At 35.8% G+C, this 13,843-nt stretch overlaps 1 protein-coding gene across 2 annotated transcripts in view; it reads left to right on the top strand.

Moving 5' to 3' along the window:
- Positions 1-13,843, top strand: part of pdm3 (POU-domain protein pdm3) — a 381,040-nt gene that overhangs the window by 79,043 nt on the left and 288,154 nt on the right. For both annotated transcript variants that reach the window (XM_081739722.1, XM_081739721.1), the window contains exon 2: positions 12,291-12,430. In XM_081739722.1, the coding sequence (XP_081595848.1) occupies positions 12,317-12,430 (114 nt within the window). In that variant the 5' untranslated portion in view covers positions 12,291-12,316. The remainder of the gene's footprint in view (positions 1-12,290; positions 12,431-13,843) is intronic.

The following is a 13,843-nucleotide window of genomic DNA, read 5'->3' as shown; positions in this document are numbered from 1 at the left end:
CACTACGACAAACACGTTGTTCGTTGTGAAGCACTCCATTCCTTCACGGTGTTCGTTGTGAAGCACTCCATTGCTTTACGCTGTTCGTTGTGAAGCACTCCATTCCTTCGCGCTGTTCGTTGTGAAGTACTCCATTGCTTTACGCTGTTCGTTGTGAAGCACTCCATTCCTTCACGCTGTTCGTTGTGAAGCACTCCATTGATTTACGCTGTTCGTTGTGAAGCACTCCATTGCTTTACGCTGTTCGTTGTGAAGCACTCCATTGATTTACGCTGTTCGTTGTGAAGCACTCCATTGCTTTACGCTGTTCGTTGTGAAGCACTCCATTCCTTCACGCTGTTCGTTGTGAAGTACTCCATTCCTACCCGTACAGAAAACAGATTACGGTCATGCGCTATTCGGCGCTCAGTAACTACTAACCACAAACACAACAGATGAAAATCATGAACGTCCAGTGCTGCCAACTTTCAAGAACAGAAATGGTGGGCATTTTAGAAATTGCTTTCTTTTGAGACATCCTCTACAAATTGTAATAGCTTATATAGGTACCACTTATTATAAAATATTCCTGATAGCCTTCTATTATTTAAAAAAAAATGTTTTCTACTAATACCAATACAAAATTAAGAGCATTTTAAATTAACATTATTTTAAAAATATAATTAAAAATCTTTCTATATTGGAATCATCATTAAGTATTTCGAGAAGTGATTATCTAATTTCCTGTACACTTTGTTTTTTGAAGGTTAGCGTTCCTATTTAGTATTGTAATGCGTTCAAAGATGTCTAATGTTCTCCCATCACCAAATCTGCTCTCGCTACTTCACCAGCGGGGAAGGCATTTGTGATCTGGAACTTGTTATATCTGCTTCTATTAGTTGTCATTAATTAGTGAATCAAAGATAATTTCCTTATTATCTTGTCGTCTTGTAAAAGATTATGGTGTAAAATGAACAAGAAAAGTTCGGATTGTTTGTTATAACCATATCTTACGTGTACGGTAAGTTTATATTCCTGTTGCAAACGCAATTAATAAAGTAGCCAACCAAATTTTTAACCTCGAGCGTGTGTGCAAGGCAAAATAATTACTATTTGCATTAGATGTTCCAGCTGATTATTATTAGTAACATGTAATTATATCGGAGTAGCTAAAACAACAGTTATAGCAACTAGAAATAGAGCATATATTAATCAATTGAGATACTTGCTGCATAACGGGGGCAGGTTTCTCAATTGCACTATTTAGATTTACGCTGCTTGTCAAATGAACATAATCAATGTAATATAAGCAGAGGAGGTCTTTGCTCAATCCACAATGAGGAGAAGTATATAATAATAATAATAATAATACACATAATAAAATATAGTTCCCCGATGTGCGTTGATGTAACCATTTAAATATTTAAGTATAAGGGTATGCTACCGAAACATTAGTATAGTAAATCTTGGCAGAAAGAACCAGGAGCATAGATCCAGAAGAAGCGAAGAAAAAAGCCGATTCTACGCGCTGCGAGAGTGATTGTCACGCCAAGATAACCACTCTCTACATTTCTCATTGAGTACTCCAATAATCAAGAACACTAAGTGCCTCAGGCAGCAACGGAACATCGTTGCTGGTGTACTCAGTGACAAATAGTTCTGTTTTCGGACGAGTGCCACTTCAGCTCATCCCCCAGTGATTTCGACATATACGTTTTGATGCTATCGTAACGACCGCTCATATTGGCCGAACAGCAGATGTGATAATCACAATACACAAGCTCGGCGGCTACAACTTCAACAAGAAGTTTCTAGAAGCCAAGGTCACATTCTTCAGATAACTCCGGACATCATATTTCAGCAGAGCAATGTCCAGCCAATTTATCCTATAATGTGTAAGCCTTCTTCGAGGAACTATAAGTACTGCTGCTTTTCTGGCCTGCATCGTCGCCTAACATGTCGCCCATCAAACATGTGAGACATGATTGGTCGCACCTTGTTCATTACGGCCCTACAGCAGACAGTGTTGATGAACACAAGTACAACCAGCGTGGCAGGCGATTTTTCAACAGTACGTCATATAACTGATTGATTTGATGTCACGACGTATAGAGATAGATTGTTTATTTATCATAACTCTAAAATCGTAATCATATATGAATAGTAATGCAACGAATCTGTGGTATCAAGTATAAGCACTAACACATATCATTATTGGTTATGCAGTTTTCAGAAACACCAATATACGAGGTTCATCCAAAAAGTAAATTTTTAAAGTTACCCAAGGTAGCACACTGAGAAAAATCCGGACAGCGCTATATTGCACAAATATATGGAATCCTATTGCTAACCACAGAGGATTCCGTATAAGGAGTATACGCTATCCGTCCGGACCACCAGCACCACCTACAAGTGACATGACAAGGGAGAAGCAGCGCCACCGTCGCCCGAAACGCCTATATAACGAAGAGGATTGAACGGTCAGTCACCAGTCTGCGATTGTCACCTCTCCTCTAGCTTGCCTAGAGCTCTAGGAGAAACTCGACCTCAATGCCTCTAGTTTGCTGCGGAACACTAGGCTTCCCTTCCACCCGCCTTAGCTTGCTTGGAGCTCTGTTGGGATTCCAACCTCAGTTGTTTAGCCTGCTTCAGGGCTATGTGACTCTTAACTCCCTCACTGCTTGCTTCGGAGCATTGGGGTTTCCTATGCCACTCTACTTAGTTTGCCCAGAGCTCTGTAGAGATCCTAAGGCTGTAAGGTCTTGGGGCTACCTTTTCTCTACCTCGCATTACAGAAAGTTATATTGCAATATTTCTGTAAATGCTGTTGTGTTTTATTAGAAGATTTTTATAATAAAGCGGTAGTGGGAATCGATTTCGGACTAGAAAGTGATTGCAATTGTCTTGGTTTTTCACATAATTGCAATTATCGCTGGTCCCAATTCGTTTATAGATTAAAAGAACATTAATAATTATTGAAATTATAATCGATGCTTTTAATGAGAAATTAGAAGTGGACTTTTTTTTTTTATTTGCTTCATTCTACTATCTTCTACTGCAATGTGCAGTAGCGTATTTAGGGGAGTTCCGGACTTAAGCGCCCCTTCGAAATTTTATTTACTATATTAAAGTAAATGAAATATCTTGCAAAATTTTCACATTTCCAGGACTATAGTTAGCAAAGCCCCCCGAAACAAAATCGTAAATACGCCACTGGAAATGTGTGTAGTCTGGCATCAGTTTTTGCTAGGAACTCCAGATTTTCTTGGTGTCCATCAGACGTTATGAGGACAAGTGTGACATTAATTAAATAGAAAATCATAGCGATTCAAGAAATTCAGAAAGAACGACTCAATGTGCTGACCACATCTGTAATTCAACAGGCGTCATCTTGCCGGACGCTGCTTTCTATATTTCAGCGCCCATTTTATTATTATTATTATTATTATTATTATTATTATTATTATTATTATTATTATTTCATATCTTTTATTTATTTGTTTTAATAAAATTAGCCTAATTTAAAAACTCAACGGTTGAAAATTAGAAATTAGTTGATATAAATCATTAAATTTTGTTCTTCCAAATAAGCCTAAATTGCTCCTATTCTGGAAAATTTATGACGTAGGGGAAAGGGAACTATTTTATACCTAGAATTCAATAGTTACTCTTTTATTTGTTTATTACTTTGTTGGGAAGGAGAGGGGATATTCTGAAAATATGATTAAGGTTGATTGGGTATATACAGTGTATATATATATATATATATATATATATATATATATATATATATATATATATATATATATATATATATATATATATATATATATATATATATATATATATATATATATATATATATAGACGCACACAGACACATTCACATACAGATGTGTTTCTAACTTTACTGCAAACATAAAAATGCTTTTTATGATCCACGTGTATTCACATGTGAATCGATAAGTGTGTTATAGGTCTGGGTGACTCCATGCGAATTACATTTATGCAATATAATGTATGTGGTTTATATTTACTTTTTATCTATACACTTATTTTCCTATGTAATTTAACCGTTTGCCACCTTTCCTCCATTTACTCTAGTTTTTCAGATGGATTAGGATGTGTTTTTTCGTTTCCCCTCTCTTTTACTTCTGTCGAAAGATCACATAAATTGATTACTAAGTTGGTTTGGAACGCAAAACATGTTTGTATGTCTAACAGAAATATTCCGTAAGACAATATATTAATTTATGGTATTTCAAGATAAAAGAGAAATTTTATTTTGGGTAGGACTTGGGATGTAATTGTTTTCTGTAAAAGCACAACGAATTATTTGAATTCCTTGTCAGCATTTTTCTTGTAAAATTACATTCCAATATAATATAAGTATTACAATTAATATCGCTGTTAACCTGTCTAAACCATTTGTTTGTGATAATTATGAATTCTGCTCATGTGGTTCGGATTCCACGTTAATCAGTAGGTCCTGTCTCATATAACCTCGCTGCTGAAAGGTTAAACTCAAAATCAACTCAACAATTATGAATTATATCTTAATATTAGCGAAAAAACGTAACAAAATCAATTGAACTAAGTAAACTATGTTAAAATTCATTCCAAAAACACGTATAACTCCCTGGGGAGGGGGGAACTGAAGGAAGGTATTTTGGAAACGGTTTGTTAATGTCAGTGAATGATTCTAAAATAATTGGTGGGATGAAAATGATGGAGAAAACAGTACAACTCCGCAGAAATCCATGAGTACGATCTTGTCCACCTTAAATTCACACGACCTGGGATTGCACTAGAAGCCCTTCGCATTAGGGGTGAGCCCATTAACAGTAAGCCATCATGCTTAGTCCCAATTATGGAAGCCACCCACAATCTGGGAAAGGTTAAGACTCTGTTGTATTACATCTACATATTTATTATTCACTAAACCATTCAAGAAAGAACAAGTATTGAATTGCTCAAGTCAACACATTTATGTTATACATTCTCATATGAAAATCCTACTTTAGTTTATTTGTTTTTTCTTCATTTTTTATAGTTTCTCTTTTTCCTAAGAAAACAAAAGAAAAATATGTGACTAAGATTCTGCATTACCTTTTCACCTTGTAGTCTTATATGAATGTTAAGTAAGTATATCAAATTGACCAAATTACAGCTCCTCCTCCTCCTCTTTTTTTTGTACGGGAGAGAGATAAGTACAGTGTTTTAAGAGCATTCTTTTGGTAATACCATTTACGTTATAGATTTAAAAGAAAGAAACCAATGAGTACCAAGATTGTATTTCAATTAAGTTGATTAGGTGAAAGTGTCACACAGATATGAAGTATGCAGTATGTGTAGTAGTCTCTTACTGTACATACGTATGCATTTCTTATAACTGCTATTGTTTTTGCTTAAAGAGGCCTATGTAATGTGTTTTTGTACCTCTTTCCATTTAAACACTTTAATATTTCGTGATTCAAACAGCTGTACAGCTCAGTAAAGATACCAGGAAGCATTTTTTTTTTTTTTTTTTTTTGTAGGTGTGTGTGTATGTATGTATGTTTAACATATGCTCTCCTTTCTACCCTATCCATCCTGTTCGCCTTCAAATGTTAAACAGACAAGTCTATTTTTTTTTTTTGTTTCAATTTATTTAATTATGTACAACTGCTCTTTGACACATATTATTAACAATAAAAACATTGAATGCTACTTCAAATAGTAAGTACTACCACATGTCTTTTTATTCGCTAATGTTATCACACATGAAAAAAAAAAGTTACATAAGGACGAAAATGCTACTGACAGCATTACCTTAATTGCTAGATGTACTTATTCTATATTACAGTTCGTTACGACGTAAAAACTGACGTTGAGTACTCAACATTGAAGTTGAAAATTATGATCTTTCTTTGTATGCATTCTATATAAGTATTAGTAACTTGCTGTCCCCCTATACATATATTATCGATTTATAACGGATGTACTTTACAATATATTCGTTCAACTCTTGAAAAAAAAAACAATGAAATACTTGAATACGGATATCTTTTAATATCAAGAATGCAGTTAAATTTCTACCTTTTATGTCCCGTGATTACGCCCTTTAGATTAAAAAAAAAAAGGCGGATAGGATTGATGGAATGATAATGCGTAATGCAATGGGAGAACAATAGAAAAAAAACTGACGGGCACGATGTTGTTAGTCTTAAAATCGCATTACCTGGGATCGAACCACGGATCATTACAGATGAGGCCTGTACCACTATGTCACTGTGTCCCCTATTTTAGTATCAATTTCACCGTATTACATTACGTGGCGTCTTTTTGAGTGTATTTTGTTGATCACGAATTACTTTTTTTTTAAACCTTACAATGCATGATTTTATTTTCTGTAAAAAAAAAAAAAAAAAAAAAAATCTTGCAAGAGAAAAGAAAAATGAGTAATGGAAGTACGGTACGCTTAAAGTGCCATCTAAGCGGAAACTGTAGAATTAAAAAAGAGCTTCGAACGTTCCCAATCGGGTTCAAAAAGCATTAGCAACTACAGATTACCACTATGACCCATATCTGCCACACTATGCATTGTAGGGTTAAGTGCCATAAAGATGAGTTTTTTCGATTTTCTCGGAAACTACGCATCAAAATTTACGCATATTGTTTTACACATGAAGATAAGAGTAGTTTACTGAAGGGTGAAGATTTTTTTAAAAAATTATTTTCTCTACACCAACGGCTAACAATTCTATTTAAATCAATGATTCAGCAAAAACCCGACAATATGCCATAACTTATATTCTAAAAACAAGAATTTTAGGAATGATGCCTAAGAAAAAACGATCAAAAGATTGCGACCTTGGCCAATACTTAGTTTTTGGATCAGCAGCCACAAAATTTTTTAACGGCCCCTAAATCGAGTTTTCGTATTTTCTACGGAATAAGCACAATCATACTGAGTTAAGTGATAGTTTGGGTTTGGCTACACTGTATGTAGTTGTCCAGATATGGTATATTGGACACCCTGTAGAAAATGGTTATGAATACCCAGCGTTAAAATCACTTACCCTTGAAGAGATGTTAAGTAATTGACTTCACTAAACGAACTCAACCAAGGTAATCGCTTTATCTATTGGAAAAAAATAAAATTTATAAAAATCACTTTCGTTCAAGAGTTATTGTGTGGTTTAACGGGACGTAATACGTACGTATGCAATTAACATTACGATCCGAGACGTGTAATTTTATAATATTTTTTGCTACTACGCGAATAAGAATTTACTCAAGAGAATTTTCGAAATTTGAAGAAACTGACAAGCATTAGATATTATAGTGATCGCAACGAATCGTGAGGCTTGACCTAGATTTGCGAGTGTCACCATAGAACGCGAGGATATGTCCTGCCCGTCAACCTCCCATCCATGAATATTTGTCAGTGTCATATGTCGCGCTATACGGAGAATATCCGCCGAGCGTACAGTATTGTCGGATTGTCGCGAAGTTTCATTTTATTTATTTTTCTTGTTATTGTTGTTTTATATTTTGCTGCTGTTATTATTACCGTTTAAATCTAATAATTGTCAGTGTTCGTGTAATTGTTCTTTAAGTGGGTTTTCTTTTTCGCTCTTTTGCCGTGTTCTCTAAGTTTGGCAACGTCGTTGGCACACTTCTACGGTTTCAGTTTTTCTCAAGTGTCCGTTCGGAAGGCTGCTCTACGAAACGTACCGAATTCTTGTAATGCATCACATGTGAGGAAAAAATAGTTTTGTGATTAGTGTAGAGCCCAGGCTTTACGAATCGTTGCGGTCCTTGTAGTAGTTATTGCCTGCACAGTAGTGTCATATCTTGGCGTCAGATAGGAGATAGCGCAACTAGCGACACGTATTAGCTTGACTGTGAAGTATTAGAAACTAGCGGGACTTACAGACTGTGGCGTCTTGCGTTTATATAAGGTAGGTGCAGGTAAATACACCATGTTAAAAGTGTTGGATTTTTTATTGCCTTAATGAAACACAAGCAACATAGGTGCATTGAAGAGTAGCATTTTCCGCGTGTAGAGAAAAATGTGGCAATGATACTACTCACTTCTATTTTGTACTCAAGGTAAAAGAAAAAAGTGTTACAAAGTGGCGTATTTACCAACACGTGAATGTAATTACGCCAAGTCTAGGATACTACTAGAAACCTGTAATAAATCTTACAACTGCTTATATCGTCTACATTATACAAACTCAAATATTACCACACAACGTGGCTGAAGAAAAAACAGAATAAAAAGATGCAACATGAAGATAATAAGATAAAATGTAAAAACGATAATCTCCAAAGTTGAAACGAAGTTCCAAACTGGAAAGTTTTAGTCCATAAGAAGATAAACAGTACAGTGTCACTGTATTGTGGCTTAAAAAGACTATAGCAATATTACATGAAACATGTGGGACAAATGAAAACCTCTTTGTCTTCTGTGGTCAGTCCTGCACAGGCCCTGTCGTATTTCGCTGCACCATGCTTGGTATTGATTTAGTAGCAATGAAATCACAAATACTGAAATTACACTTACAAAACAAAGTGTTCCTAGACGGACACGAAATAAGGCGTACATTGCTGTAAACAATCGGCAATGTTATGAGTTAGCACTGTATTAATAACGGATTCTTACATCTACTGAAATAATAACGTCCTTCCACGGAACCTTCCCGAATCAAACAACACTACACGGCATGGCGGTCTCAGCTCTGTCTCTCGGAGTATTAGTCAAATCGGACTTGCCCAAGACTCTGACATATTGAAAGTGCATTCTAGCGGATTTCGTCGGAAACGTCCCAGCACTGAACATTTGGCGTATTTAGCTGCACTGGCGTATATACCTGCAGTTACCTTATAAGGATTAAGATTAAATATTGTATCCTAGATGTTTATGCAATCTGTAACTCTTAAATTTGTAATAAGGGTATCATCTGACAGCCAGTGTTGCCCATGAGACGAGATTTTTACAACACTACTAACAGCCAATGCTGAGTAAGTAAAATTTTGTTCAAGAAATCATGATCGCCTTTTTTGAAAGTTACTGTATGGGAAGAATTAAGTAAAACAAGTGTGAATCTTCCTTTGGTTAACTGAGATAATTATGTCTCAAAACAACATGTTAAAATTTCCTACTTAGGGTTCTAAAAATATAGCCTTTTAAAGGATTTAAAAGAATTTAATACGACTGGTATAAGTATATTTGAGCGACAAGTTTTGATCGCATAAACTGCAGCGCAATAATTCCTGTCTATAAGAAGTTTGGAAAGACATTAGTTTAGTAACATTTTGTAGATCGTAGTTCACTTTCTGCATTTTTGATATTCTTAGTTATTCACTAGAATTTTTGCTAGAAAAAAGTGTTTGAGTGGTCTTAGCGAAGACATTTATTATTATTATTATTATTATTATTATTATTATTATTATTATTATTATTATTATTATTATTATTATTATTATTATTATTATTTCATATACGTGTTCTTCTTATAAAGATAATCTAGCAAAATATATGGGTTTACTTTACTGCTAGAAAGACACTAGGTCAGAATAATAATAATCATGCGAAAAGGGGAGAAAGATTAAAAGGTATTGGCAAGAGTGAAGAGAAACGATGTATAAGTGCAACCGCAATGGCTGAGGTGAGCAATTAACTTCTGTCTCCGTGGCGTCAAATAAGGAAGAAGACGGAAGCGCACCACATATGCACAGTATCGTACTACACGCAAGTTGTATGTGTGAGGGAGACAAAATGCTTTTGCAGTTCACACACACACAGCTGACGGTTGTGGTGTATATATATATATAATATAAAAAGAAGTGGTCGAGAAGAAGAAGATTTGGATCGTTTTGAGCCGAGCAGCAGCAGCCAGCTTAGTTTGTACTGCTCTGTGACTCAAAAGAAAGAAAGAAAGAAGAAAATGGCAAGAGAGAGAGAGAGAGAGATTAATAGAAGCAGAGAGAAAGGGGCAGACGACGATCAGGAAGAGAGGGAGACAGAGAGAACTGCCATGTTGCTCTCTCCTCATCGTCTCTCTTCCTTCTTTCTTTTACTTTTTTTTCCCTACTATGACGCGAAGAGTTTTCCTGCCACGCGACTGGGCTTCTCTCTCTCTCTCTCTTTTACCATGTATCCATGTCTGCTACCAGTCAAATTACTACTAGTACTACTACCACTACTACTGTTGCTTACTACTGCTTCTACTACTTCTACTACTATTACTACTACTATTCCCGTGTCTCGTCGTTCTCTTTCATTCCTTTTTTTTCTTTCTTCGATTTTTCTTTTCTTTCTTCTTTTTATAGATATTTTTCGTTTTGCTTTCTGCTTGTTGCAACAGGTTCTTCTTTTTCTATTCTTTGAAAGGATGAAACGATTTTCAATGAAGTGTACACTGGAGATGCTTTCGTTTTTTTTTTTTTTAAACTTTCTCAGATATTTTCCTCCCTATCTTTTCTTTGCACCTCTCATTTTCTCCTTTTTTCTCCCACTTCCCCTTTTCTGAAGCTTCTTTTTTGTTTTACTCTCTCAGCAAGTCAAGTGCTAAAAATTATCTCAATTCACTTTTCCTTTTATATGCCTTATTTTTTCTCATTTGTAAAATATATTCTTTCAGCATTGATATATATATTCCCAGTAAAACTCATCTAACCCAATCGAAAATTGCTGTAATAGCGAAGCTATGCTTATATTTATATGAGACATGGATCCACAGATTAACGTGACATCAGAACTACATAAACAGCATCCACCAGAAATCGAAACCAAGTCGCCTGTGTTGAAGGCAGATATGCTAACAATATAGCCACAAGGAAACTCTTTGATCAGTGGCGGCTTTTGAGGGTAATCATGTCGATGAAAATATATATATTTTGTCGCTACGAATTGAGTGAAGAAAGCTCCATACAGTTTCATAAAGCAATATATAACATTATAGGACATTACGAAAGTTCCCCTCCCTTAGCTTGTAGTACTTTGTGTAGTACCTTGTCCCCTGTAATACGTTATGTATAAATTGTTTATAAAAATATGTCAATCACTGTGTAGAGGGAATCAAAATAAGCAGAAAGAAAGAATGAAAAAGAATCTAATGAATGAAGGTAGAAAAATGTCGTTTCATATCTTAAACTTAATGAAATTTGAGAAACGTGCAAAAAGCGACTTTCCTAGACAACTGTCGAACGTACCAAAGACGGTCTCTTGTTTTCGGTTAAAGAATAAAATAGAATCCTGATCTTTGTAATAATATTATTGTTTTCATCTAGATTTCTAGCAGTTATTCCGCCCCCTCCCTATTCTATGCCTAGAGCTTATGGCTTTGATGAAAAATGTCCCGGACTTGATTCCCGTTGGGAGAGCATCGAATACATTACAGTACTGGTTACCGACGAGGTGAGACAAAATTTTCATGGCAAGATACCATGACAAGACAGAATTCTTCCAATAGAAACAAATACACTTTTGATATGAGACAGAATTTTCAAGACAAGATACCAAAGCGAGACAGAGTTCTTCCAATAGAAACAAAAATACTTTCCGAGACGAGACAGAATTTTCATGTAAAATACCAAGGCGAGACAGTTGGTTCAATAGAAACAAGTACACTATCTGATACGAGACAGAATTTTCATGACAAGATACCATAGCGAGACAGAATTCTTCCAATAGAAACAAATGCACTTTCCGATACGAGACAGAATTTTCATGACGAGATAGAATACCAAGGCGAGAGAGAGTTCTTCTAATAGAAACAAATATACTTTCCTTGACCAGATACAATTTTCCGCAACACCTTTTCCGAAATGATAAGTTCCAATTTTGTTTCATAAGAAAGAGCTCTGGTTCAGATCCATATTGAAATTGTAGGGCACGATGGCTCACTGGTAGACCGCTTACTTCTGGTGCGTTAGGTCCATGGTTCGATCTCGACCAAGTAAGTTTGTGGTGGACAACATCGTGTCCGTGAGTTTTCTCTGGGTACTTCCGCTTCCTCCCACCTTCTCATTCCACCAATTCTTCCATCATCATTCACTTGCATTAATCATTGTCTTCCTTGGCCTAAAGAGCATAACTTGGGACGTTAAAAAATTTCATTTTCGATACTAAAACGTGTATGTATACAATCTCCAAAGAATGAATGTGTATGTTTCATATATTTATCATACGTTATCTAGATCGTAAGTGGATACTAATTAACTCATATATGTATTGTTATTGCATTTGTTATAGTGTTGTTAAGACTAATTTGTCGCAGTTGGAATATATTAACTTTATAATTTTGTATGTATGTTAGGCGAGGAGGCGGAATGCGACTCTGAAATGGCGGAGGGAGGCGTAGAGGAGGAACGAGAGGCGATGCTGTCGGGGGCAGCCATTAAGAGGGAGGTCATCACAGAGGAGTCAGCAGCGCCACTCAATCTTCAAAAAACTGAGGTAAGCTTCGATAATTTTGTATTTCGAATGATTTTTTTTTCTCTGTCACATTTATTAATATGTACTCTCGCCCTCACATTTATTAGGATGTACGTCTGTTTCTTCCCGGCGAAATTAAAATACCGCTAATTTTACGGTAATTATGTGATATCTTCAAATAGATAAAAAAAAAAATAATCGAAATGTGGAACAAGAGAGCCCTAGACAATATTATTTTACATAAGAAACCGTTATCACGACTCACTTATCTGCTTTCGATTTCGAGCCATTTTGAAAATCGGCATTTATTTTCGCGTTTCTAAACAGCTGAAAACGGAAAGTCACTAGGTGACTTGTGATAACGGTATCTCACGCAATATTATTGTCTAGGGCGCTCTTGTTCCATATTTCAATTATCTTTTATCTATTTGCAGATATCACATAATTACTGTAAAATTAGCGGTATTTTAATTTCGCCGGGATGAAGACTCTTAACAGTTAATTTAACTTTCTAGTACGTATGAGTTTACCGTGATTGGGGGAAACTTTAAAAGGCAGATTAAAATCTTTGATTTCCTTAGAACCAGGTGCGCACCCAGAAATTTTTGTTGAGAGAGGTCCAAGCTTTCGGGGAAGAGATCCAATGGTACAAGCCATACGTCTATGTAGTATTGAACGGGTAGGCTGTATTATTCTGCACCCGGAAAGACGATAAGCAATTGTAAAATATTTCCACCTATATATTTCAGGGGAAAAAACGATAGAACTAGATTGCTTTTATAAGAGAAAGATTATTTTCATGCCACATCAATCATTTCTCCGTTAAGCAAATATAGTTTTATTCAGATAGTGTACAAATGTATGCTGAGGAAGGAAATTGGAAGGTCCAGATCCAGTGGACTCCCCGGTGACAACATAAAGATATTCATATTTAGGAAAGCAACACCTAACTTACTTTCTTGGTAGGAGACACTGAAAAAGTGCAAAGGGGTGATGAGAATGAACTCCATAATAAAACTTCTCTTATTACTGCCCGATTTGGTGAAATAAGTGTTAGTAGATATATTACAAGGGTAGAAATTGTGTTGAGTGTTAAAATTCCGCATAGGCACTAGTTTCCGTAGTATCTAGGAACCTTCTCGGCTAGTTTATGTAAGAACTCCAATGATATATTGGTCACAATATACAGAACGCAATCCTTCAGCTTATCGAGCGTTTGTGGTTTGTTGCTTGCGTATCACCTTTCGCTTAACCTACACAAAGTAATCCCATGGCGTGACGTCAGGCTTCTTACTGGATATGCCCAGGAGTGGCAAATTTTAGTGATCGACAAATCCCCCCACATGAAAGAAAGTATAATCACTAGGGATGCGCACGAGACGAGACGAGACAGAATTTTCCTGACAAAATTCGAGTCGAGACAAAGCTCTTCCA

Source organism: Thermobia domestica, chromosome 15, assembly GCF_964235325.1.
Source record: "Thermobia domestica chromosome 15, izTheDome1.hap1.1, whole genome shotgun sequence".
Taxonomy (NCBI): domain Eukaryota; kingdom Metazoa; phylum Arthropoda; class Insecta; order Zygentoma; family Lepismatidae; genus Thermobia; species Thermobia domestica.
This window is presented reverse-complemented; position numbering and strand designations above follow the sequence as displayed.